This window comes from Anguilla anguilla, chromosome 4 (genome assembly GCF_013347855.1).
Source record: "Anguilla anguilla isolate fAngAng1 chromosome 4, fAngAng1.pri, whole genome shotgun sequence".
Lineage (NCBI taxonomy): Eukaryota > Metazoa > Chordata > Actinopteri > Anguilliformes > Anguillidae > Anguilla > Anguilla anguilla.
Window position 1 is genome coordinate 55,083,986 of NC_049204.1, and position 26,514 is coordinate 55,110,499.

A 26,514-nucleotide genomic window follows, 5' to 3' on the forward strand; every position below is an offset into this window, starting at 1 on the left:
ATATACACATGTATATAATTTTGTCGAATAAATTTGTCCTTTGTTTGTATACGATACGTTGCAATAAAAGGTGGCTTGTTTGTTTTATGTAAAAAACAAAGAAAGAAAAAGAAACGTAAGACCTAAACTCCAATGGAGCAGATCTTTGAGTCGGATCGACAAAGGACTGGATTTTCTGATCCCGAGAAGCAGCATCGAGTCAGCGGAGGTCAGAGGTCCACTAAGGGGAAAGAACTTCAGTTCCAGAGGCAGACGAGTCTGACGGCTGAGATTCGCGAGACACCTAAAAGACGCAATTCCCCTTGGATAGCAAGGACTTCAGCGATTCAGAACGGGCGGATTTCAGCTTCCAAAACCACCCCAGCCAACAAATCCTCCTCAGTGAACACGAAAGAGCGCTCTATCCAAGGGTACTGCTACCAGCCCAGTCCAGAGAAACGCTTCTCAGCAGAGGACGCACAATTGTTGATTAAAACAATCGTGGAGAACAGGTTGCGGAATGCAGAATACAGCGGCGACTGTTCTGCAGTCGCGAAGGAACTGGCAGACAAAGTCAAAAAGGCAGCAAAAGATCTAATGTATGAACGATATAAACTTATCTGTTTCGTGGCCATGGGGCAGATTAAAGACTCGGGCATATCCTGTTCCAGCAGAGGCGTATGGTGCCCCGTCGCGGATACCTTCGCCGAATACTGCTTTAGAAATGGCTCGCTTTATGCTGTTTGCGTGCTTTATGCTGTATATCAAGAATGATCAGGTTCATAAATAAGCACTAAATGTTTTTTTTTTAAATTACATTCTTGTAAACAGTATTTTTTTAAAATGAAATATGTTTCTGCCCCCTGCTGGATTACAGATATGGACATTGAATGGGCTAACAGATCTGAGAGACCCAATAGAAAATGATGAAAGCTGTAGCCAAGTTGTCTGAAGTATTTAGACTATTTAGGGGGAGTATTTAACTCTCCTGACTAAAACCGGTATGAAACTGTGAGCTTATAATTTGACTACGATACAGCCAAATTAGTACTTATTTACCCGTTATGTATTTATTTGGCGGATGCTAAAAATAAATTAGGTCAAGGGGAAAAAATAGGTTTAAGACTCTAACTGATGGATACATAGATTAAAACGTTTAAAAATGTAACTGAAGGATATTGAACTGAAACTAATAACACTAATATAACTGTATTTATTAGCCTATTCTTGTTTTATTTTACATGATAGTTATACTGACACAATTTAACTGTACTAATGTAACAGACAAAAGAACACTTTTAATAAATAACTATTAAATAAAATGAAGTTTTTCTTGCATATTAACAGAGTTACATTGGCAAGGGTTTTGGTTTCATTTTGCTGTATTTTAACAAATATCTACTCTAATATCTACCATTACTGAAAATCTTTGTTTACCTCTTAATTTCACATTCTATTTTTACATAAAAAACAAGGTATTATTTCGTACTTCATACAGTCAAAGATAGTGAAAGATTTTTTTAACATAATGATACACCTTTTTAAACACTCATTATCATGCATTATTTATCAGAACATAAAAACATCAAAATTGATCAATCTTTAATTATCTTTAATTAAGATGTTGGGAAATCTTATGAACTCATAATTTGCCAGTGAACACTTGTACAAAATTTAGGGAAAGAGTGCACAAAACGTAAACCTTTATTTAAAAAGAATGTTAATAGAAGCATTCTTAAACTCTACTTCATCATTCACAACTGAATGCGAATTTTAAAGGTCTTCATTTTGTACAATTTTGCATCATGCCTGTGTGCCGTCCCTGGTGGTGTGTTGGCAGCACACATCAGGAGACAGCACAGCATGTGACCTTTGCTATTCCCAGTGTTCTGCCCAGGGCCAAAATTAGCCTCCGACCAAGGGTACGTTTCATTATAGAGCACCGCTGACAGACAGAAAGTGTCCTGGCTAATATACGACACTAGTTTTTACACAGAAAACAGTACAATTCCATCAACACCTTGCATAAAAAGTGAAGGAAATTTGTGAAGAAACAGAGTTATGGTTTAATACTGGAATGAATTCAAGTGTATGAAAGGGGTGAACAAAGAGGGCTGATCTACTGAGAGAGACACGCTTTGCAGCTGTGGATGAAGTTCCTGTGGTGTGAGAAGGGTGAGCACAAGCTATTGTTTGCAGTGCATTTAAACAATAAAGGAACATTTTTAGAAAATGTAAATTTTATAGTCATTGCATTATTTATGTGTATACCATTATGCTGTTGGCTACAATAGTATTTTCTTATTTTTAGTTACAAAATCTGAGTCTTACTTAGAGAATATGTAAAAGAAAGAGGTGTAACTCAGCACTCAGACTCGTGAGAGTCTGAACTCTATGAGCATGGAGAGAGGACTGTTAGCCTCTACTATAAATAAAGGTCCTCTTGGCTGGGTCTGTTTTGCCTGTCTTTCTGCCATACAGGAAGGAGCAGGTGACACGCGCTGCTGAGATCAGTGTGTGAAGCGAGTGTGTGACGCTGCAGCTGTGGGGTGGTCTGGGGTCACCATGACTGGGGTGGTGGTGTGCTGTGGGGCAGTGAACTCCATCAAGGCTCTTTGGGAGGGCAGGATAAAGAAGAGCAGGGATGACCAGCAGAAAGCTCAAGAGCTCAAGAACAAGCCTTCTGTTGGCAGGTGATGTGCTGCATTTAGTGAATTCGGTCTAAGAAATCAGATATGCATTTATCCAAATATGATGTGAATCACTTTTGAAAGTAGTCTGGGCTGGATTCTGTAGGTATTGCACATAAGCACACCTTGAAGGTTAAATATGTTGGCGTTAAATTTATGCCTTAATGTACGCACTTTCCATTCAGATGTGTTTTTCAGTTTAAAGTTATTGTTCCCCTTGTCTCAGTATTTAGAAGATACTGGTATTTCAAAGAAAATGCTTATTATATCTGACAATCCATGATGATTTGCTCTGCTTTGATGAAACAACAAAACTAACTTACAGTTCCACGTTAGTCATAGGCTTGCATCATTCTTGGGAGGATCGCATCACGTTGGCTAAGCTCAGAGAGAAGGTGGTGACAGAGGAGGGAAGGGTTATCCTGCGGATAGAGAAAGAGGAATGGAAGGTACCTTATATTATCCTGAATACAGTAGCACTTGTTAAAGTACATTTCATTTAGCAATCTAGTCTCTTAACTGCATTTTGTAGTACACTTGTATTCAGTAATACAGGCAGTCTGTGAGATATAGAACAGCATTTCCCATGAATACTCAGGCTGTCTCTTAACAGGCCCTCCCCCCAGTCCTCAAGCAGTTCCCCCAGCTCCAGGAATGGCAGCTGCACCGGATAGGGCTGCAGAAGATCCCTCGCTTCATCTCCAGTTTTCAGAATCTCATTGTGCTGGACCTGTCCCGAAACTGCCATCACAGAGATTCCCAAAGAGATTCGGTCAGTGCAGCAGAGGCTTTGTCACTTTTTTGTAAAAAAAGCCACAGCAAACATGCCAGACTGCAGCAGGGTTTGAGGCTCAAATTCATTAATATGCCATAAAAACAATCTGTGGTTTTGCACCCTCACACACATGCATTCACATGACCTTACATAAAGTAAGTAAACAATTCAGTTATACCAAGGAAAACACATATAGGCTTTACACATATATCTATTCAGCATTGACAGAAACAGAACTACATAAATGAGTTGTTTCATCATTAAAAGAGTTGATCTCACAAACAGCTCCTGAGAAAACAAAACTTCACAGCTGCTTCATGTATACCCGTACCCTGCCCTACAGGTCAGCTGACCAGACTGAGGGAGTTGCTCGTGAGCTACAATAGGGTGAGCGAAGTTCCTGGGGAGCTGGGCTGCTGTGAAAACCTGGAGAAGCTGGAGCTGGCCTTCAACTGTGACCTGGATGAACTCCCAACCCAGGTGCCAGTCTGGCCTGGTCTCATGTTGTGTTCCTTCAGCTCGTTAGGCCTTTGGTAGTCACTCTCGCCTTTCCTTATCTTTAGCTAAGCAACCTCAAGAAACTGTACCATTTGGATCTCTCCATGAACCAGTTCACCACCATCCCAGAAAGCATTCTCAGTCTGCCTGCACTGGAGTGGCTCGATATGGGAGGGAACAAGATCCAAAGCTTGCCAGAAGACATCCACAGGTATGGGAACAGGTTACAGTTACAGGGCTGAGACACCGGCACTGAGCTGGGAGGGAGCTTACGGAAACAAAAAAAACAAACACACCCATTGTTAAAACCTGACAGGCGCACAAGAACAGTGAAGCTCTTATTCGGCTTCCCACCCTCCCAGCCTTTGTGACTCGAATTTGTTTCCTTGTTCCGTGCAGAATGGAGAAGCTGCACACCTTGTGGCTGCAGAGGAACGAGCTGGAGTACCTGCCCGACAACATCAGCCGCATGCGTAGCCTGGACACGCTGGTGCTTAGCAGAAACAAACTGCGCGACATTCCCGCTTTAATGGAAGGCATGGATAATCTCAGGTAGACTCAGGTTGCCAAAATGTGGAGGGCGGGGTTAGGAATCTTAACTGAAGATTCCAGTTAAGCTGTTGTTGATAAAGGTTGTTCCTCAAACAGGAAAATCAATATCAAGTAACAATATGACCACTTTGATGATTCTTTCATTAAAAACTGTGAACCACATTGCACCCACAGGTTTGTGAATTTCAGAGACAACCCACTCACATTAGACGTGTCTCTACCAGACCTGAGAACGTCGGAGGAAGATGAGGAAGAGGACGACAGAGAGATGTTTGGCCGAGAATTCATGCATACCTACATCCAAGAAGCCAGAAAGAGAGGTTATGCTGTGCTTAATGTTCATTTGGCACATCGAGGGGTCGCAACATCTGAATATTAATTTGAATAAACAGTACATCCTGCAAAGTAACTTTAATAATCAGTAATCCTCACACATCTGTAAACAGTTTTCATTAAGATTTTATTTCTGCATGTTTTTCAGAACCCCCAACAAATTACACTTCAATATTAACTGTGACCATCCCAGCTGTACCGGGGACAGAAGCAGCACTCTGACACAGCTCTCCATGTTGGCTTTCGTCTATCTACTGCTTCCTGTTAAGAGTCCTGTCCATTACGTCTGTCTACCTCTTCCTGTCTTCTGCTTCCTGTCAACTGAGTCCTGCCACTGCCTCCTGTCAACTGCGTCTTGTCCGCCATGTGGAGTCAAGTAAACTCTTTAATGCAATGGATCTTTTTGACTGGTCGTTTATTAACTAACAGCAAGTCCTTCAACGTGCAAACCGGGAAGCGCACTTTGTGCCACTGGCCACTGGGGGTGCTGCGGTGCCATGTTTGCTTGATGTGCAGAGTGTGCCCATGGCAGTTGTCCTGTGCCCGTATGTTCCTGCTGCGCTTCTTCACCCGGTGGGCACAGCCGTCAGCAGCACGTTCTCCAAGGAGACGTCCCTGCTGGTGTAGTACTGCAGGCCGGCGCGGAAGCCTTTCCGCCGCAGGAAGTCCACCCGGCCGTAGTCGATCAGCAGCTTGCACAGACGCCCCACGTGCTCACGGTCCTCAGCGGACACGAGCCTGAGGGGTGCACAGGGACAGGGTCCCAGAGTTAAAGGACATGAATACATAAGGGGGAAATGGTTTTTAATAAAAAATTAAAAGGGAAAAGATAGACAACCTGAAATATAAAAAAAAACAGGTTGATTCTTTTTTCCCCACCACTGTGTCCCATCACCCTTCCATTACTATGAGAGGACACAAACTAGCATGCATGTACACGAAGGCACATAGAGGCATTAAATTGCTTATTTTCCACTCCAGAACACAAACATATATCTTTTAGCTCTCATTGACTAGCTTCTCAGCAAAGGCTTTGAAGACCTAGGCTCACCCGTCTAGGCCGCTTGGTATGGAGTCATCTGCATGCTCATGGTCTTCCTCTTCCCACTGCTCGCTGCCGTCCCCTGGTGGTGGGGCCCCGTCACTGCGGCCAGTAGCCTTCCTCAGGCCGCAGGTGGCCCAGCTGGACATGCGCTGGAGCGCGGTGAACTCCGACGCGCCCAGCCCTCGCTCCCTGAAGAACTCTTTCCCCACGTAGTGCCTCCAGTCACAGCGGTGGTGACAGCACAGAGCGATGGCCAGCCCAGACACTGCCAGCTCCTTCCCCACGTCTGCGGCGGGGGTGGGGGCAGGCTCTGGGGCCGGGGCAGGCTCTGCGTCCTCTCCCAGCCTCTCGCCCTGCTGCTCCCGCTTCTGTCGCTTTCTGGGCGGCTGTTCACTGTGATCTCCGCTGTCCCCCCCAGGGCCCTCCAGCATGCACCTCAAAGCCAGGTCTGATACACGCAGAGAACAACAAGCACAAAACAAAGAACAGTAAAGGTGAACAGTGAAAGCCTGGTGATACCTGTTATTAGGGGGGGAGGGGGAATGTCTCAAATCACATTTTTTACATTTAGTTGGAGGTGGGTTACACAATGTTGCTCAGCCTTACCTGTTGCTGCCCCACACAGGTGCTTGCCCACCCCAATGACAGGGAGCCCCTTCTCACACAGTAAGGGGACTTTACCTTAAAACCAACACAAAACTGAGATCAAAAGTGGGACAGAGTGTAAAATTCCAACAGCCTGAGACAGTGATATGTCTAGGAAAATTATCTCTTGCTCTTTTTGTGGAATGTTTCTTTTAATAAATATGGATTTTATTGCACTTGAATTTGGATTCTGTTTACATGTTATATTTTAATTCTTACAAAGATATTGAAAATTATCCCTGACTTACGTAAACTAAGATGCTGAATATCCACTTGTAGCCTTTCAAACGTGTTAGCAGAGTCAGTACTCCTGTTCTTGCCATCTACCTGTAAAAACAACCACAGAAATCATCATTCAGTCCACAAAGGAGACCACACAGAAAATATACAGGCTTCAGTCTGCTCACACATTTTAGACACAGCGTATTTGCTCCCACCAGTTAAAATATTCTCATAAAAACAGGTCACACCTTAAAACGAGTAGTGGACCTTTCCACAAGCAGGAAATGGACATTGTCAGACCCTCTCAGAGCGACATTGATCCAGTGGGACAGCTTGCCTTTCCCTGCACCAAACTCCACATAACACCTATCAGTAGACAGCAAGCCCAAGGCTTTCATATTCCCCAAGAGAGAGGCCTTGGGAAAAAAAAACAAAAACGGTCAAAATCAGTATTGGCATCAACGTGGTGCAGACAAAGTTGTCGGAATGCTGAGCCTAATGTAACATGCCTGCTGCTTTAGGTGTTTGAAGGCGACGTCTCCATTTTTGGGGTCGCTCAGAGCTTCACAAAGAGCAGGGTGGGACAGTATTCTCTCCTCGTGTTTACAGCTCAGTCCTGTTGGAAATTTGGAGGGTGTTAACAGTGTGACAGAACGTTTTTATAATCGTGCTAAAATTCTGCAGCAGTTCATATCCATAATGGTTACTTTCCTGGTGCAAGAGGTTGAACCTCAAAAGCAATCAAGCCCTGGTGCCAACATAGAAACAATGGGACAGAAAGCAAAGTGATTTCCCTACAGTTTACAGCATTACGGTTTACAGTTTGGCCCCACTTACCATGCACAGCTTTCTTCAGTTTCTTAATCAACGAGTCTAACTCTTCTTTGGCACGATCAGCCAAGGGCACCTAAATATTAAGATGCTTCAATCAATTTAGAACTCATAAACGCACCTGGAAAAATATGTTGTGAAATCTGAACTGTGAAAGAGACATTATACATTTACACTTACCTCATCTGCAGGTCCATCCTCATCTTCTGGTCCAGCATTGATATTTTTAACATAATACACCTGCATTTTCAAAGCAGTAAAGTAAATGACAAAATAAGAGCTCAGGCTATCCTGATCAATCTAAAGTTGATGGAAAGCTATCAATAACTTTAATTGTGTTCACTTATGAGCCCGCAGTGTTATTGTGAGAAAAACAATACTCATTTATGGTATAAAATCATTTCAAATTCAAAATACATAGCTATGCAAACATGCACATCCAAGCAAATCCATTTTATTGACTAGGTACTGTAAAAATCTTACAGGTTGTGGCTTCTCTCTGGAGTTGCACTTCTTCAGATGTTTCGCCAAGCAGTCTTCAAATACTGTGCTGTGGAAACAGCAAAAATGCACATATGGCAGTACAGTGAAATGGTGTTCCCAGATCTACTCGTTACCCTAACCATCCTGCGCCAGAGCAGGACTGCTATCTTATTCAAAACCTTTCGGTTTGCATACCTCAAACTGGGAGCACCTAAAATACTAAACTTACGAATTTCACTTTCTGTCAGTTAATTAAACACAAAGACTCACTGCTTGGGATCCAGCGGACAAGGGATACGTTTTCTGGTGTCTTCTTGACCCTTCAGGAAACACAGATTGATTGGCGAATAATCCTAACATTTCTTATAAATTCTGTTTATCACAGTTATCGTGATAGCTTAATGGGTCCATGTAGCTTTATCTCAATAACTTACTGGGTGACTAGATTTCTTCAAGGTTTACTAACTTGTGGCACATGGGGAACACTGGGGTCGGGCAACAGTGAAGTTGTCTTCATACATACCGCGTTTGCATGCTCTCCGCAAAACGTTTTGCCACATGCGACTACCATTTTGCAGTATCGCCTCTTCCTTTCCACGTAAAACCCGCATCTACCCGGTAGAGGGGCTGACACGCCATCCCCTGATTCTTCAGCCATCTTGCCTTTCACGTCATAAACATGTCCACATTTACTTTTTGGTCAATGCTGCGCTGTCTGCGCACATCCACAGATTGCTATTTTACGTGGATGGGCTATTTTCGGACTTTAACTTCAACACTGAGCCAGCTACGTGTTTTAATGATCAGTGAACATGTGCAACATACCCCCCCTTGTGGCAACAGCATTGATGGAACTGGATAATATTGTGGGGAGTCTGAAAAGGAAACGTACGGCGTCGAAAAGAACGGGAAATTAATAGCTAGTTGTGCCATAATATGGACGCACATTTGTGAAACACAATTTATATTCACACAACACTCGATCTAAAGATACATTGTTTTTTTACACATGAAATAATGCTATTGCTAGTTGTTACTGTAATGTAATGTAGCTAGATTCTGTTCGCAATTAAATTGCTAACTGGATAAATAATGGCAAACACTAATCACTGCGACAGCCCAAGAGAGCGTGCAGTTGCCAAGTTACCGCATAGCAACAGTCGCAGAGGTTTCTTTCATTCTTTCTTTACTGTGTACAGCAGCTCCTCCCTGACTTCCGGATTTCCAACCTTCTCTGTAACGGCCATTCGCGGGAGGGAAGCGCCAAACTCGAAATTGGAGAGTTCCGTTCAAAAACAGATATAGATGCATACCAAATTAATTAAACAAAGGGAATAAATGCATTTTCATTTTATATCATTTGGAATATGAGACAACCATGACGGAAACACTTTTCAACAAGAGTTTACAAGTGCAAGTGAAATGTAAAGATTGTGAAGACCGGTAAGTTTGATGGATAGCCACCTAGCTAACTGAATAGCTTGCTAACTAGTTAGTTGTGTTAACTGGTTCGGTCGGCGGCCTAGTGTTTTGTCATCGTCGATGTTTTACGAATTGTTAAAAGGATTTACAAGTTAACCTACTAAGAAATATTTGTTAGCCGTCTAGTTGGCTTGAAAACTTAGCCACTGCTGGGCTATCTAGTTAACGCTGGCTATGTTCCTGGCTAATTGTGTTGGCTAAGTTAGCAATGCTACTGCAGTAGCTTGCTATCTAGCTACGGCAATGACAGTTTGCTATTTTATAGGCGTACCAGCGTCCGAGTCATTATTGAACTACTACTGACTACAAGTCCGATACATAAAAGGGTGAGTATTTACAAGGTACCTTTCTAGTTGTTCTTTTAATTTAAATGCTAGCCAATTTCAAACAACTACTTGAAACGCTGTAACGTCAACGTGTACGCATACACTGATTTGTATTGTTGCTGGCTATCTAGCTAATCACAGTTAACGGGCGAACTTTTAACTCATCAGTTATAACTTACAAAAATGTGCATAGCTGACTGAAGGTGCATAACTTCATAGGCTGCAAGCGAATAGCATTTTCCCTGCACCTTACCGTTTTTGTGGATTTTGATTGACAGGATTTAGTCGTGCGGTTGACAGACGATTCCGACCCATATTTTCTCTACAACCTTGCCATTTCAGAAGAGGATTTCCAAAGGTATTCGGTTATGAGTTTCTAGCGTGATAAATCAGTAAATAATTCTCAAGTTTCGTTGCAAACGTACTGGTAAACACCCACTACAAAGTAAAAGTCCTTATGGTATGTCACGTTATGAATGTAGCTCTGCTTTCCAGAACTTACAGTGCTTTACTATGTTGAAACAATAACGGATTCATTTGGTACAAGAGTAACATAACAAAAATGGTAGAGATAATCGTGATGGTAAGAACGTTTCTTCTCATATTTACAGCTTGAAAGTCCAACAGGGTCTACTGGTGGATTTCTCAGCCTTTCCACAGAAGTTTATAGACTTGTTAAACCAATGCATTTCAGAACAAGACAAGGACTACCCAAGGTGAGTAGCGAATAGTGTCTGTTATTACCATGTCACAAAAACAGACCGTATTATTGCACTGTCTAACCTGTTTTTTGTTCCAATGCAGGTTTTTGCTGCAGCTGTCCTCTCCATCGTCAGTATTAGACCATAGCCCTGCCAGCCTGAATATAGTAGAGACCAATGCATTTAAACATCTCACACACCTGTCACTCAAGCTTCTTCATGGCACAGACCTGGAGATTAAGAAATACCTGGCCGTCTGCCTGTCTTGTGTTAAGGTGTGTAAAATATCAAGTATCTTCCTTCCCTGTGCTGAGTTACAGTGAAGGCATGCTATCCTGTAAAATTATTGATTGGTGTCTGTGCAGTCTGACTGTTTCAGCATTTGATGCATTGCCAACTGTAAAAGCAGTGCAAGCAATCATTTTATTAATCATCGAATCACATTACGTCTTGATCTAATTGTCTCTGTCTAACAGGAAGAGAAGAGGCTGCTGGAACAGAAGCTGAAGAGGACAGAGGAGGATTTGACCAGACAGCTCAGCTACACACAGCAGGTATAGTAGTATACTAACATGCACACTGTAGGTGTAGCAGTACAAAGGTATACACACTGCAAGTATAGCTGTATACTGACATGTACACACAGCAGGTATAGCAGCATGCTAAAATGCACTCTGTAGTTGTAGCAGTATACTAAAATTTACACACTGCAGATATAGCAGCATACCAATGTATACACTTCAGGTAAGGCAGCTTACTGTATATAATGTCATACACACTGCAGGTGTTTCTGATGTTGTGGTGCGAGATGTCATTATTGCTTGTATGTAATGTAGACCCTGGCAGAGAAGAGCAGGGAGCTGGACAGACTGCGGTCGGAGTGGGCCTCTCACACAACGGCCTTGTCAAACCAGCACTGTCAGGAGCTTACAGCAGAGCGGGAGAAGGCCCTGGAGGTATGTCAGCTGTGCAGGCTCACTGTACCAGGGCTTCTGTGCAATGTGACATAAGTAAATCAAACTGTATTCAAATGAAGGCCCTTATTCTTGCATGTTGAGGTTTCTAATTCAATGCCTAAACTGATTGAACAAACCAATAAATTTGCCCATTCATGAACAAATGTTTTGTAAAATCCTATGTAATACAATGACATTGCATCTCAAACAATATTGCATTTACCAACAATGCCTTTGTGGATACCAATTTGCATTTGTTTTAAATGTTGTGGAATTGTCTTCACTGATTCCCAGGTGAGGCGACGTTAGTGTCAGCACTGTGTGTGTGTGTACATGCGTGTGTGTGTGCTCGTGTGTGACGGACCGCGCCTTTTCCTGCGCAGATCCAGACGAAGCTGCAGCATCAGGGCGAGCAGCTGCGCAGGGAGGTGGAGTCGGCCCACGTGCAGAGCACGCAGCAGCTGCAGAGCAGGCTGGCCGAGCTGGAGTCCTCCAGCAGGGAGCTGACCGAGCACAAGTACAAGAGCGAGTCCGCCATCCGGGACCTGAAGGCCAAGCTGGCGGGGCTGGAGGAGGTGAGTGCGGCCTGGGCCTGGGGGTGTTCAGACCGCTGGGCGCACGCACGCGCGGCGCTAAGACAGCGCTAATACGGCTCTCTCTGCAGGAGGCGCACCGGGCCAAGCAGCAGGTGCAGTCCCTGAGGAGGGAGAACGGCACGCTGGACTCGGAGTGCCACGACAAGGACAGGCAGCTCAACCAGCTGCAGACGCGGGTGGCGGTCCTGGAGCAGGAGATCAAGGACAAGGACCAGCTGGTGCTCCGCACCAAGGAGGTGCTGGAGGCCACTCAGGAGCAGAAGGTGCTTCAGCCTCGCATGTGTTTTAGCTTTAAACGTGGCTGAAATGTGGTACAAGATAGCAACACCTTCTCTTATTTTTTTTTTTAGCACTCTGTCGAAGGAAGTGCCGAAAATAAGCAAGTCCAAATAGGAAGACTGGAAGCCACAGTGAAATCCCTGTCAGAAGAGCTGATTAAGGTTTGTGTTTTACTGCGGAACAGGGAACTGTGATGCTGGTTTTACTCATGCGGTCTTGTGCTGTCAGTGGGAAATATGCAGCTAGTACAGCGCAAGGTTATATATGGTGGGTGTGCCTGACATAAATACGCTGCTGCTGTCTTCTGCTGGTGAAGTATTGCGGTTTGGGGACCAGACTTGTGATCAGTGCAGTGGGATTACTTCCGTTGTATTCGCAGGGTGGCATTACACTGAACTGCCTCTGATTTCCTGTGGAAAAGACAATTTAATCACACAACTTTTGGTGCTCCTAGTGACAGCATTTAAAACTGGCCTGGATTGCCTGACTAAAACCATATGTTTGAGACATCTCCTTGCATTCTAACTTGGAGCATTGAACTGGTTGCAGTCTCTTTGGAAGCTTAAAGTTTCTGTTGCCCTGCTCCTGCGTGAATGACTGGGTGTCCATACTTCCTTTTGTTTCCTCTTGCCTCTGTAAATACCCATCTGTATGACTGGAGGCCTGCAAGTTAATTGACAGGCTAGCAAATAGCTATTTTTGTTTGGCTTTTGGGCTAACCCTTGGCATGCTAACGGTGTGCGCAGGCCAACGGCATCATCAAGAAGCTGCAGAGCGAGGCCAAGGCGCTGGTGGGGAAGATCAAGGTGAAGAACTCGGTGACGGTGTCGCAGGAGAAGCTGCTGCAGGAGACCTCCGAGCGCCTCGGCCGGGAGCAGAAGGAGCTGCAGGACACGCGGCAGCAGCTCCGCAGCAGGGAGGAGGAGGTGAGGCCTCCGCTCGGCCCGGCTAGCCCCGCCCCGCGGCCCAGGGGGGAGTCTCACGCCGCTCCCGCTCTCTCTCTCTCCCTCACAGGTGGCTAAACTGCAGGAGCAGCTGGAGGCCACGGTCCAGAAGCTGGACGAGAGCCGGGAGGTGCTGAAGACCAATGAGAACGGTGCGTGAGGAGCCCTTTAGCACCATAGACAAAGTACAAACACGGATAAGGTGGAATGTTTGGAGTCAGCTGATAGGGGGCTGCTTGGGCAGCACGTGTCACGGGCAGGGATATGTGGGTTGTGTTCTGAGCTTGTGACAGTGCCATAGCTTATCCTGCAGCGCAAAATAAACCATGGGCATGAGCAGCGAGACGTAGTGGATGTCATCCTTTTTAGACTGAAATGCAATGAAGAGGTTTGTGTGAGGTTTGCTTAACTTTGCTAAAACAGGAACTTCATGGGGCACGTGTGCTGTGTACGCTTTTTCTTCTAACGCGGAATCCTCTGCAGGCCACATGTGCTACTTGTTTTCATTTTGCGTGCAAGCATTTGTTGTTGAGATTAAGGGGCCAGAACTGCAGTTACAAACGTTACAAATGCGGTTTATTCAGTGGTGCAGGTCTTAGCAGCTTTTCCTTTTTTTGGTACCGCAGTCATCACCTGGCTGAACAAGCAGCTGAACGAGAACCAGCTGATGAGGAAGCAGGAGGCCCTGGGGGCGGTCGAAACGCCCCCTGCGGTTCCCTCAGCCGCAGGGCTCAGGATGGGGAACCCTTCCCTTAACATGGGGGTAAGTCTGCTTCCTGCTTCAGGTGTAGCTATGAACCATCTCTGATTCTCCGAGGCGGAGCATTACTGCCCTGTGATATACAATATCCTCATTTACGGCATGTCTTGTGATTAAAATGATTAAGCTTGTATTGCCAAATGATCAATGAATGACTTGAAGGAATGATTTTTCTCTCTGCTTTCTGTAGATTGGGTGTGTAGTGTGTACTGATACAGACCTTGTGTCAAATGATTTGTGTGAAGAACCATTGGGTTCCAAATCATTTTTGTCTTCTTTTTTTTTTCTTTTGTAAATTTCTCTCTCAGCTTGATAATAGGTCCTTTCCCTCCGGTATGGGACAGGGTTACCCCGTCACCTCCACCCTAAACTCCAAGCTTTCCTTCCCCCTGTCCTGCGTGAGCTCGGCCGGCCGACCCGTCTTCGCGTTGCACAACCAGGGCCCCGGACCCAAGGCAGGCCTTCCTCCTCCACTGTCTGCTTACTCACTGCCCACAAATCTGCTCTGTGTCGCCCTAGCGCACTCCTGCTTCCTCCTGACGCTACCATACTCAAATCCGCTCGTTTGTGTGTCGCTGCTGGCCATGCAGGCTCATGGTAGCACGTCATGGAAAACCTTCCCTTTTGTCTGTTTATGGCGCTTAGCCGTCAGGGACAGTGCACAATAGTCAGCGCACCCGCACCGCTGTAAAGGTGAGGTCCCTGGGAAGGCTAGAACAGATAAGATGGCACTAAAACAGCGATTCACTGAACAAAGATTTAATTTCCTCACGGAACATTGTGGAAATATGGGCCCGTCAGGCGCGTTTCCTCATTCCTCGTCCCCCTTGGCTCCCGCGCAGGTCCAGTTTAACCCCATGAGTGCCAAACCCGGCCTGTCCCCTGTGGAGGCGAGGGACGGCAGTCCGTCGGAGCAGCACGCCCGCGCCTCCAACAAAGAGAAGTGAGTCTCGCTCCCCGGCGACCGTTGCTTAGCCCAGCACTGTGCAGCAGTATTCGGGGCTTCCATTGTTCCCCTGTCTTTCTCCCCTTCCAGCGGGGAGCCTCAAGGCCTGGAGTCCAAGTACTTTGAGAGACGAGAGGACAGCATCGCTCTGCGCGGCCTTCTCCCCAACATGCACTTCAACAGAGGTCAGTCACCCGCACTCCTCCACTCAACAGTGTCCCTCTCAAATGAAGCTAGTGTCAGCCAGCAAACGCCCTGACGTTTTTATTCTTGAATGTAGGAAAGTTGGCGGGTTAGTTGTGATTAATACTAACGTGCGTGAATACCCTGTGATCTGCAGAGATCTCTAAGACTTCTCAGAACGCGGCCGCACCCCCTGCCAGGCCCGGGCTGCACTCCGCCCCCTCTGCGTACTTCCCAGGCTGAGAGCCTGAAGGACCTGCAGCTGGCCCCCCCCACCCCCCCTCCGCCCTGCAGCTGGGCCCCCCCGTGCTGCTCAGGAACCGCCAGCGTCTCTGTCCATCTGCCCCCCATCTACCACTGCTCAAAACCACTTGTCTGTCCTAGAAATGTTTTTATTGTATGCAGTGTTTTTTAAATTATTAAACAAGTGTTTTTAAAGTGATTATTCAATCATTTTGCTGCTTGATCGGTTTTCCCAATGAAATTGTTTTGGTTGGTTTGAAAAGCACCTTTAACATTTATATTTACATTTTGAAAAAATTCACTTATATGTACAAGCCATAAACCAATTGGTGCTGTCGTGGTGTGTGTGTGTGCGTGCACATCGCTGGATTTGATTGGTCATGTAACCTGTTAACATGTCTGTTATACGTAGGAGGCAAACCTGCAGAGCACTCGGGCGTGCACAAAAGCCACAGTGCAAGCCCACGATTCTAAACGAACGACGGCCCAGCTCCTGCAAATATTTGCATGACAAGTCGGTTCCAACAAAAGCTGCCTTCTGTTTACAATTTCCATTCGTTCTTATGGCAAACATGTTTACGCAAAGTTCAGACGACACCTGGGCCAATGTCCCATCGATTATGGAACACGTACTGATACTTATGACTGGATATTACTTAGGACTGCGTTTGCGAGGTTTGATCCTGTTCTAAGTGGAGGAAAACTTGACTATTAGAGCTTTATTCAAAAGGAATTAGACATGGCTTTATTCCTCTTCCTAAGAAAAACTGATCGTTTTTGCAGTGTAAAAATTGTATATATGTTCTGACATTAGTGAAATGAATCAATGACACCAGTGTGTGTATATGTATATTTGTGCACCGATTCACAAGAAATGTAAGTAAACTTTTTGGAAAAAATAAAAACTTGAGTCACATTTTACTTTTGAATGCTTACTGCTTTCCTGATTGTTCAATATAGAAAAACTGGAGCACATAGATTCAGTCCTAACTAGTAGCAGCCTGCCTCAAACAAAATTGTATATGTGACAACAGTCAGGTTTTGTACAAGAGAAGAGAAGGTTAAGTTCTCAGCTTACAAACATCTGTCAAATCACACCGTTTCCATGTTCCATACAATAAAATATTTCATTTTATTGAAATACGCTTTTTGAATTATATTTACAACAGAGCTTCAGTCAAAGAATTTTAGTTTTGAAATTTAAAAGGCAGCAAAACAATCCACAGTACATGAATGAAAAAAAATATCTGCGTACAGTATCTTATGCTATCACAATATATTACAGAAAATGCATTTTTAAATAAAACAAAACAATACTTTACATTTTCAGATAAATTCACAACTCAAAATCCAATACGCAATTTGTTTTAGGTATTTGGTAATTAGCATGTTTCTTACATGACGTTTTAGTGAAAGTTCTTGAGGAAGGCCACTGATAAAAAAAAAAAAAAACATCTTCCACTCTTCCAAAGCTATGCTACTTGTCAGATTGTTTCTGAGGTCTTTAATGTGGATGCAATGTGGTTTAAAAGGCAATACACTGTTAAAAGGTTAGGCTCCTAAACAATCTGCAGTAAATACATCAGGTTCAAAGGGATACAACTTGGCCATGTACACTTTGACACTTTTGAAATGAGAAAAACACTTAGCAATTTAAGCCTGTCTATTGCAGTTTGCTTCAGGCAGCTAAACGATCTCCAGGTGGTCCAATCACAAAGCACCCCTCCCCTCTTTGCAACCCTTGCCTTCCCAACTATTGCCAAACTAGGGGGGGGGGGGGGACCCAATGAGAATAGCTGCGATGACAAAGTTCGCTGAAATGGTAGGGGGAAATGCACAGGCAACTCTGATATGAGAATCGACAGGAAGGTGCGTAAAAATACAGCTGCACCGAGTCCGTCCCACTGGCGTCACGTGTTGCGTTCTGCAGTCGCGTCGTCAATTAAGGCTTCTCACTGGACGTGATTCCGCGCCTCGGTCCTCTGCGCGCTCCACGGCCCCTAGCCCTGCAGCTAAAGGCTAACGTCTTCCGAGGGACAGACTACTCTCCTCCGACTCCTCTGTTGCTGTCGCAGAAACTCATTCTCTCGATTGGTGAACACACTGTGTTCAGAAACAACCCTGTCCTACCAGGTTAGTGTCCCTGAGTGAGCCGCGCCCATGTAAATGTCATCCGAAAACAATTGAAAAACAGGACGAAAGGGGGTGGGGTGGGGGGGTGGAGCCAATATTAAAAACACAATCAGGAAATGAAAAAATACAATACCATTGCAATAGTGCCTTTGGACAGACCTTTCTTTCAATATATACTCCTTTATATATAAACAAACAAAAAAGTGGTACACAAATCATCTTTGTCGGCTTTCAGTTGTTACCAGTACCGGACGTGTCCATAAATAGACGTGTCTGAACGTGCGGTGTCAGAGGGGGAACCCTGCTCCACAGACGGTCACACGTTGGTGTCCTGCAGCAGGGGCTCCTTGGCCTCCCCGGGGGGCTGGGGGCTGTGGGGGTGCCCGTGGGGCGAGCTGTGCTTCTTCCACCCGCCCGCGCGCGGGGCCAGGTTGGTGTGCTCGGGGATGAAGAGCGCCACCAGCAGGGCGAGCAGCACCGAGCACGCTCCGAACAGGAAGGGCGGGCCCGGGATTATGGCGCTCTGGGGCGGGGGAAAAGGTGCGTATAATGGGTACGAGGAACTGGTCTTGTAACCTGAAGGTCACAGGTTCGATTCCCTGGTAGGACACTGCCACTGTACCCTTGGAGCAAGGTACTTAAACCACATTGCCTCAGTATACATCAGAGGTGGAAAATCCTGGTTCAGAAAGTAAAAGTCCTCCCCAGTATTTTGTTCCAGTCACCTGGATATGCTAGTTAGCACAAATCTTCAGGCAGCAGGTAGAACTAATTACTGGCTGAGTTTGTGGGTGGAAGAAACACATGGCAGGACTTTTACCTTCTGGACCCTGGACTCTCTCTGGTATACATCCAGCTGTATAAATGGATGCAGTGTAAACGCTATGTAAAAAGTTGTGTAAGTCGCTCTGGATAAGAGCGTCTGCTAGATGCCTGTGATGTAATGGTTATGGAAGGGCGCGGGACGCGGGACACCCCAGACGCACGGCGGCGGCGGCGGCGGTGGTGACGAGGGGCGCGCGCTCACCTGCTGGGCCAGCAGAGGGGGGCGCTGCGACTCGGTGCTGGTGTCCGGCACCTCGTCCAGCTCCACGTGAAAGATGTAGAAGATGAAGCCGTAGAGCGCCGGGCCCAGGCCGTTACACAGCCCGCGGATGCCCGTGATCATGCCCTGCCCCACCCCTGCACACACAGAACAGCACCGCCACGGTCAACACCCTCACCTCCTCCCGCACCAGCACACTGCACACCGCTGATAAGAGACACTGAGCGCGTTATGCCAAGAGCCATGGCACGGGACATACATTTAAAAAACTGGCTACAAATAGCCATCTCAGCTCGGTCTCAACATCTTTACTTTTTTAGAGTAGCTAACAGTGAGGCTCCAGAAGTCTGTTTGCCCTCTTAAAAACATGCACATACTGTATGTATACAAGCAGGAATGGGACCCAAAATAAATAAATAGATAAAAATGGATAAATGACCTTGCTGGTCGGGGTCTGCAGTGCGGGACACCAGGGCGCTGATGGCTGGGAAGGTGATGCTGGACATGGCTGCCACTGCCCCCGCTGCCCACACCATCCTTCAGCAGAGGGGAAAGAGCACCCGTCAGCCCTAACGCTCTCTACTCCGAGCAGTGTACATATGACAAAACATCCTCCATCATCCCAACACAAGAGGACAGGACGCCGCTTACCAAGGCTCTGAACCAAACCCATACCAAGCCAGCTGCAGGATCTGGAACCCGAGACCGAGTAAGATAGTGTTCTTGTTCCCAATGGAACGCATGAGTAAACTCAATACTACAGTCTGCAAAAGGAAGGGACAGATATCATTGTTAACCTCTGGCAAACCCACAACAAATTATCTTCCACATTTGATTATCGGTGATGGACAGATGAACACACTAACCTGTGCAATGATAGAAAGTAACCCTAGAACAGCTATAAAAGCTGCCACGCTTTCTGGAGAAAATCCCATGATCTGCAAGAAAGGAAAAAGCACCATATGATACCTGCAGATGCTACGCAAACTCGATACGAAAGGTGGCATAAATGAGAACGAGGCATGCTATTTATGGAAAACGCACTCCCATATAAAACCAGGGAAAGTGAAAACTGATTACGTAGCAGAAAAATAAAAGGAGATCTGCCGCTGACGTGTGCAGCCACCGTTTCGCATTCGAACAGGACATACAGTGTTCCATTACAATGTCAATAGCCCCGGGCAGTGCTGCCGTGGGGGGACGCCACATATGTACACACAAGCCATTTGCCTGAACAAGCGCACATCACAGAGGAGGCAAAGTCTGAGCCGCTTCGGCGGTGGAGTCGGGGAGAGGCACGGACCTGCCGCAGATACAGGAAGAAACTGGAGTACTGGCCGGCCTCGGGGAGGTAGGACAGGAACACGGTTATACAGATGAGCAGCACGGTGGAGTCCTGGCCCACCTTCCTCAGGGACTGCGGGAGAAGGGGGGGACAGAGAGCAGGCTGCAGTCACACTGCCCACGACAGCACGCCACACTCACGACCATTTACCCACACTCATTCACCTCAAACGACCAACAGCTTTTTATAACTCGCCAGTTTGTGTCGGGGGTTTCGTATTGCTCTCTATGTTCCCACGCGGCTGCTTAGCACGTTAATTCATATTTATATTCCATTCGCTTCGATTTTCATCTCATGTGTCATTGGCTCAGTTTTCCACTATCACAACACTCATTAGTATATACGGTAACATAACAAACCCTGCTGCAGGAAACGGTCGAAAAGCAAGGAAAAAAGCATGACAGTGAAAAGCAGGCCTTTTTTCATCTTCAGTACAGGGTGCATAGGTCATGTGACAGGAAATGGTGAGCACTAGAGATTTCCACCGCACAACAGGCCACATGTTGGAAATACCCATTTAAAAAAACACTCTAATTTGTTTGAAGTAAAGTGTAACTACACCCGACAGCCTAGATGTTGGTTTTAAAACAGACTTTACAGTATTGGTCAATTATGAACGTTCCAAACACCACAAAGCTTAAAAGGAAGTGGAGGAGAAAATGACAGTTGCGAAATTTCGCAGATGTGAGCGGGAAGGGGGAAGCGAAACCGAGCGGAGAGCAGAAGTGGAGTACCTGAAACCGGACCGCGAGAGGCAGCCGTGTGGAAGGCGAACGTGAGCGCGCGGACACGCGTGCGTGACGACGCTCCGCTCAGGCGAAGCTCAGCGCCGCTGCGCCACACCGCTCCCATTCAGCGCTAAGCCCGCATTATACCCCCAACAATACGCACGGCCCCGGACCCTCCCTGCGCCCGCTGCCACGGCCAGCACTTTAGAGCCGCCACAAAGCCCTCTCTCCTGCGCTCTCACAGCAGGGCGCTATGAAACTCACTGTCGCTTTCACTCACCGCGACTGGCCTTCCGACTACAGATCCTGTACTCAGGTCTGCTTCCCCTTTTCTAACATTGTTCCGTGTCCCTCGCATATGAACGTGTCCCTTTGGCCGGTGCTGGTCTCAGCTGTAAATTGGCAGGTATGCCATCCAGCCAAGTTACGCCTTGGCGGGGCATTCCCCATAACTACACAGCACACAGAGTTTGGCATATGAACACACCCCGCCCCTTAGGCCCACGCGTCTCTGTGACTCACGGCGAAGGGGTCGGCCTGCTCCCAGGAGATGGGCGCTCCCCAGGAGGCGGGGCGGATCTTCTCCGGCAGCGACTCGGGCACGGCCACCAGGATGAAGCAGATGTCCAGCATGGCGATGGCGGAGGCCAGCACCACCACCAGGCTGTCCCCGTACACCCGGCCCAGGTAGGCCCCGATGGCCGGGCTCGTCACCAGGCTGGCGGCGAAGGTGGCCGACACCTGCGAGGGGGCGGGGCCTCGTTACAGCTACGCAGCTGTGCAGACATTATCATTTCTGCACCTACAGTACTGTCTATTGGCAGCTGAGACTGTCATTCACATCCACATTAAATCTGACCTGTCATCAAAAGTAAGCTGTCATACAAGGGAAGCCTACGCATAACATATTTAATAACCGTTAGTTTAGACACTGGTCATCTGAACATGCCAACAGAAGTTGGAAAAACAGTTATATGAAAAAACCAAGGATTCTGAGGTTCAGTACTGAACAATGATAAACATTTAACCCGGTACACACCAGTCCGTAGGCCATGCTGCGCTCATGCTCCTGAGTGATGTCAGCCACGTAGGCAAAAATGACCGAAAACGTCACAGCAAACACTCCAGACACCGAGATAACCGCAAAGTACCACCTGGAACACAAGCAGGACAGCGGACCCGGTTAGACCTGCAGCCAGACGGGCGCCACGCGCGCCGCACTCTCACCAGATCAGGACACTTTACAGGACGAACTGCATCCATTTGTGCACAAATGCGTGGGTAAATAAAACAAATGTGCAGCTAAAAGATTGATGCTCTCCTTTAATCAGAAACCACATTCACAAATAAATTTCAAATTGCCAAGTATTTCGAGTATTTCCACATTATTCTATGTGAAAGCTTTAGCACTGGATCTCCTATGATGAGACAGCCCCTGTGATGATAACGCAGTTTCCTCCCAACTCAACCCTTACTGCACTTCTTTAGTAAAGAGGACTGGGGTTAATAGATGAGCTTCTAGGGGCTGATGTCAAACATCACAAATGAATGCGTAACCGTGTTGTGAGTCGATGCGGTGGCCTAACGGTGAAGGCTCTTTGCGAGCAGGGCGCTGACCCACCAGGGGCTGATCTTCAGGAGCGGAATGGGAGCGCAGGTGAAGAAGACCGTGAGCAGGAGGAAGGACTTGCGGCCCCACACGTCCGACAGGGCGCCGATCAGAGGGGCGCTCAGGAAGGACAGCAGACCCTGCGGGGGGGAACCGCACGGGTAGTTTAAACAACCGCCACGCCTCCAGAGTGAGCGTCAGACTTTACGGGGGGGGGGGGGGGGGCGGGGCTTAAGAGCATCTTACCTTCACCCCCTGGATCAGGCCGTTCATCAGAAACGTGTGCTTGGGGAACGTCTCGTGTAAGACCTTTAGGGAAGAAGGGGGAAAAGTGGAAATCAGGGTCATCGATGTCATTTTTCCCCCTCTTAAGGAGGACATCAAAGAAGATAAAAACACAATGGAAAAACACTGATTAGGCATGCACAATAACATTGGGCCTTAACGGTATGAACCAATAACAGTCCATAACTTCCACATATATCTCAGACTGTGATAGAGCATCCAATTCAACATACACCATTTCCAGGTGACACAGACTGTTACAATGAGGACTGTATGGACAGCTATTACAATACAACTGAATGATTCTGCTTAGGACAACATCCTTAAAGGTCCAGGAAACTGAAATGTTTCATGATGTGCTGTTTTAATACTTTTTTTGCACTCACAAACGGCCACAAACTATTTATGATTCTTGCTAAAAAAAACCAAAAAAAAAAAAAACCATATAAAGCCAGTCCCAAAATCGGTTTGCTTTCCACCTTGGTTAAACAGCAGGTTTTCAGTGGGCAAGGTGCAACTGAGTGTTGGTTACATAACAAAAACCTTAAGTGCAGTGAAATCCTTTATACATGTAATATGTAAATGATGCTCTTGCCACTCTCGTGCAGGTAAGACAAACTAAGATGAAAATTCCAAAGCATTGTCCCTTCTTTGGATGTGGAGAAAGCAATATGCTTTTTTCTTTTCTCAAAAATGAAGAGAATTACAAGAAAGGGGTTTTATTTCTAGAGCCCATGGACACTGCAATATTACAATAACCCGTACAGTTAGTACTTGAAGTGCCCATTTTTGCCCAGACCTGGTCTGACAATTAAATAGCTTTCAAGCTTAGACATGTGGATTCAAAGACTTTCTTTATTCGGGTGTAATGTCCAAAATTTGAGACTGCTTCAGTTAATAATGTTAGTGTACAGAAGCTCAGTGTTACGATGGTAAAGCCTAGTTTTTGTTGCTTTCCTTGGTTTTGTCTTTTGTCCACTTATACTACCAGATTGTAAGGGACAATCTGCTCTAACGGGATCTAACCTAGTTAGTGATGAGGAATGCGTCTTACGAATATGAATGTTAATGAGCGCAGGATGTACACCCACACTGAGCGGCTCACAATAATCTAATAGTGTTTAATACAATTTAATGGTTATAACTGGGTAAGAAACCTGAAAGAAATATTAAGAAGACAATCAGTTGTCACTTCTGGGGAATATAGCCACAATTTGAATCCAGATTCCTAGACATTCAACATAAATCAATATGATTTATGTATGTAAACATAAAACCAAATTCTAATTCAGTATTTGAGACCAGAGTTGAACAAACAAAGCACTCAAATTTTTAGTCAGGCCTGTTCAAGAGCGTTGAATGTCCACGTCCACACACAGTCAAGCAGGCCCACGCACACACACCAAAAAGCTTACCACCAATGTCGGTGTTGTGAGTAGACCCCAGGCAAAGAACTCCAAAAAGATGACAATAACAGCATGGTAAACGCTGGGAGATCCGAAACCTTGTGGCTGGCGCGGGAAACAGAGGGGAATTAGAAAAGAGACAACTGAGATTAATCGTATGCATTTGCACTGTGAATGTTCGTTTATATTCCCAGCCGGCGAATGCCCTTTTTACAGGACCAAAGCGTAGCTCGCATAAGTTTAGCAGAATGTATATATTTTCGGTGCAGAAAACAACGACACGAAAACTGCTGAACAACTTGTACAAACAGGCAACTCGAAAATATCTTGCATCGTTTTAGTTTACTGAATGCTCAGTGGTTAGTAAGCGGTAATATATTGTTTGAAATACACTACTCATGAAAGTAAACATTTCTATGCTGCACTGTCAGTAAAAGTGCAAGCTTTCAAATAGCTAGCAATGCACTGAACGATCCACATACATTCCGTTCACGCAGCCTCCAAACAATGTGCGAAGCGTGCAGGAGCGCTTTTAAGTTTAAGAATTTCTAAGAAAACACGTTCTCCTGTCAGTCACCCTGCTGCTAGTCCTCAAAATATGTATGTTAGCCATAAAAATACATTTCTCAGTATAATGTTAAAGTGGAAAAAAACTGGTTGATTAACTTCATCGAGCTAACGTTAGTCTGTGTACTGCTAACAAAATATTACTCAACATGATACTTTCTTTCTTTCTTTTTTTTAAATCAACGACATGGTAGAAATTAGCGGGTCGGGGGTAGAATAAGGACAACAGAGATCATACTAGCTGATTCGTATCCAAGCAACATTGAACCTTTTATTGTGCTGCCATCTGTTCCCAATTATACTTTTATGACATATTGCCAACGTTACTTAGCCAGGCGGTTTGTATGATTGCTAATTGGTGTAGCGTACCTCATTTCGCTAATTTCGGTGGTTTTGCATGTTTTATTTTATGATAAGGCTATTCCGCCTGGCTATACGTAATAAATAACAGCAAGAGTAGAAACTGGCACATCTATTTGGATCAAATTGTGTAGGTTGACGCTAGCTAGCTACTTATACAGTTAGCGAGCATGCTAGCTAGTAGCTAGCCGTCTAAAGTAGCCTACGGAAGCAGCGAATGTACCTTTCCATCCTGACACATTAGGGCCCAAGCACACACTGTACTTGGCCAAAACACACACACACATAAAGGAAAGAACAGAAGCTGATAAGCAAAGTTATTTAGAGATAAAGTTAACATTAGCTAGTTAGCCTGCTACCTTTAGCTAGTTAACTATTTTTGGCAACTTAGCTATGCCAATGGAAAATCGGAGACACTTCGAAGAAATATGTTGGTCCACCGGTTAATGAGGATATTTGCATAACAACCCCATTCTGGTGACATAATATTAGCTGTGACAACTGGTATGAAACATATTCTCAATCATTCATGAAAAACGCATTTAAATAGCAAGCTGATAAGAAACTCACCGTTCCTCCATCCTTAATTATAATTTTTTTCGCGAGCATAAGACTGCGATTCGCCCGTTTCTTCTTTTTACCTTGTGTCATATTATCATCCTAATTCTTCGTTTATTTTGAAATTAGCAAGCAAATTTAAGGATTGGATTAAACAAATTAATATGACATTACTGTATGGGAAAATAAGTAAAAACAAGAGCAGTTATGGGGAAAAGCCTCTGTCTTGAGCGGGCTGTAAGCATCCGCTTCATCCATTCAGGTTTCCGCCGCCATCTTGGCAGAACCAAACACCAACAGAACGTAATGACGTAGTCATATCATACGATCCTGCGTGATTATACAATGACGTATATTCCCCGCCCACACACCGCTTCCTGTGACACTATAAAATGAACTTTCAATCTAAAATTAGTCAAAGGCCTAGTATTTGTATGTCGGTGAGGGAGGACGAGGAAGTCCAGATTTGGTTTTTTATCAGACTTAAATGCCAATAATTTGCAATATTGATAGTTATAAAAGTGTAATAATAATACTAACTATTGTAAAAGTGTTCATTTGAAAATACATATGGCTGTACTGAAGGTGATTCCATCCTGTGGAAACATAGCCACTCAGGACCCCTCACATATGAGCACATGCTAAATGTAATGCACAAAGGACATTATTATACATTCTATTACTTTAATGACTTTAATTAAAAACATTTCTAGACTTATATTTTGCTTACTGCGGGACATTTTTACTGCATTTTAACTTTAAGATTTTGAGCACACTTTCCAATTTAAGCCAGTGACACAAATGTGCATTCACTTGCTAGATATGTTTCTCAAGACAATATTTTGTAAGCATCAGCTAGATGTTCATGTCAGGCCAAGTTTCTGCTTTGCAATGATGATTCTTTTCCTTTGGGGTGTCTGCAGAGAATCCTTGATTTCTTTATACTTGCTTATTTTGTGTGTGCAACAATTCAAAAATTATATTCTGTTTTATGATGAATTTTATACAT

At 45.3% G+C, this 26,514-nt stretch overlaps 4 protein-coding genes across 5 annotated transcripts; 2 read left to right on the plus strand and 2 right to left on the minus strand.

Moving 5' to 3' along the window:
* The first annotated feature begins 2,544 nt into the window (after nt 1-2,544).
* On the plus strand, nt 2,545-5,225 carry lrrc39 (leucine rich repeat containing 39). The gene is given in 9 exon segments (XM_035412645.1): nt 2,545-2,677; nt 3,012-3,118; nt 3,283-3,411; nt 3,413-3,445; nt 3,793-3,924; nt 4,008-4,153; nt 4,342-4,494; nt 4,669-4,814; nt 4,976-5,225. Coding segments are annotated over 9 exon segments (1,053 nt in total). The 3' UTR covers nt 5,050-5,225.
* trmt13 (tRNA methyltransferase 13 homolog) lies at nt 4,934-8,779 on the minus strand. Its single transcript, XM_035412644.1, has 11 exons — nt 8,577-8,779; nt 8,324-8,373; nt 8,054-8,120; nt 7,751-7,810; nt 7,577-7,646; nt 7,249-7,355; nt 6,988-7,155; nt 6,766-6,844; nt 6,479-6,553; nt 5,879-6,320; nt 4,934-5,565 (listed from the first exon to the last, which is right to left on the minus strand). Exons 1-11 carry the CDS (start codon nt 8,709-8,711, stop codon nt 5,394-5,396), a joined length of 1,425 nt encoding a protein of 474 aa, XP_035268535.1. The 5' UTR covers nt 8,712-8,779; the 3' UTR covers nt 4,934-5,393.
* A 490-nt stretch (nt 8,780-9,269) lies between these two features.
* Nucleotides 9,270-16,390, plus strand: sass6 (SAS-6 centriolar assembly protein). 2 transcript variants are annotated; one of them, XM_035412639.1, is made up of 18 exons: nt 9,270-9,496; nt 9,801-9,861; nt 10,140-10,219; nt 10,473-10,577; nt 10,666-10,837; nt 11,039-11,116; nt 11,399-11,518; nt 11,902-12,093; nt 12,183-12,377; nt 12,465-12,554; nt 13,140-13,319; nt 13,408-13,489; nt 13,964-14,100; nt 14,406-14,552; nt 14,940-15,040; nt 15,134-15,228; nt 15,384-15,482; nt 15,515-16,390. In XM_035412639.1, the coding sequence occupies exons 1-17, from the start codon at nt 9,432-9,434 to the stop codon at nt 15,467-15,469; spliced, it is 1,986 nt and encodes a 661-aa protein (XP_035268530.1). In that variant the 5' UTR covers nt 9,270-9,431; the 3' UTR covers nt 15,470-15,482; nt 15,515-16,390. The 2 variants fall into 2 exon arrangements, with proteins under 2 accessions (XP_035268530.1, XP_035268529.1); XM_035412638.1 differs by having other exon boundaries at nt 9,274-9,496; nt 15,384-16,390.
* A 179-nt stretch (nt 16,391-16,569) lies between these two features.
* Nucleotides 16,570-25,815, minus strand: LOC118224846 (hippocampus abundant transcript 1 protein). Its single transcript, XM_035412643.1, has 12 exons — nt 25,518-25,815; nt 24,030-24,125; nt 22,576-22,638; nt 22,342-22,469; nt 21,760-21,874; nt 21,243-21,461; nt 19,951-20,064; nt 19,514-19,585; nt 19,299-19,411; nt 19,087-19,184; nt 18,630-18,784; nt 16,570-18,125 (listed from the first exon to the last, which is right to left on the minus strand). The coding sequence occupies exons 1-12, from the start codon at nt 25,596-25,598 to the stop codon at nt 17,919-17,921; spliced, it is 1,461 nt and encodes a 486-aa protein (XP_035268534.1). The 5' UTR covers nt 25,599-25,815; the 3' UTR covers nt 16,570-17,918.
* Between the last annotated feature and the right edge of the window lie 699 nt (nt 25,816-26,514).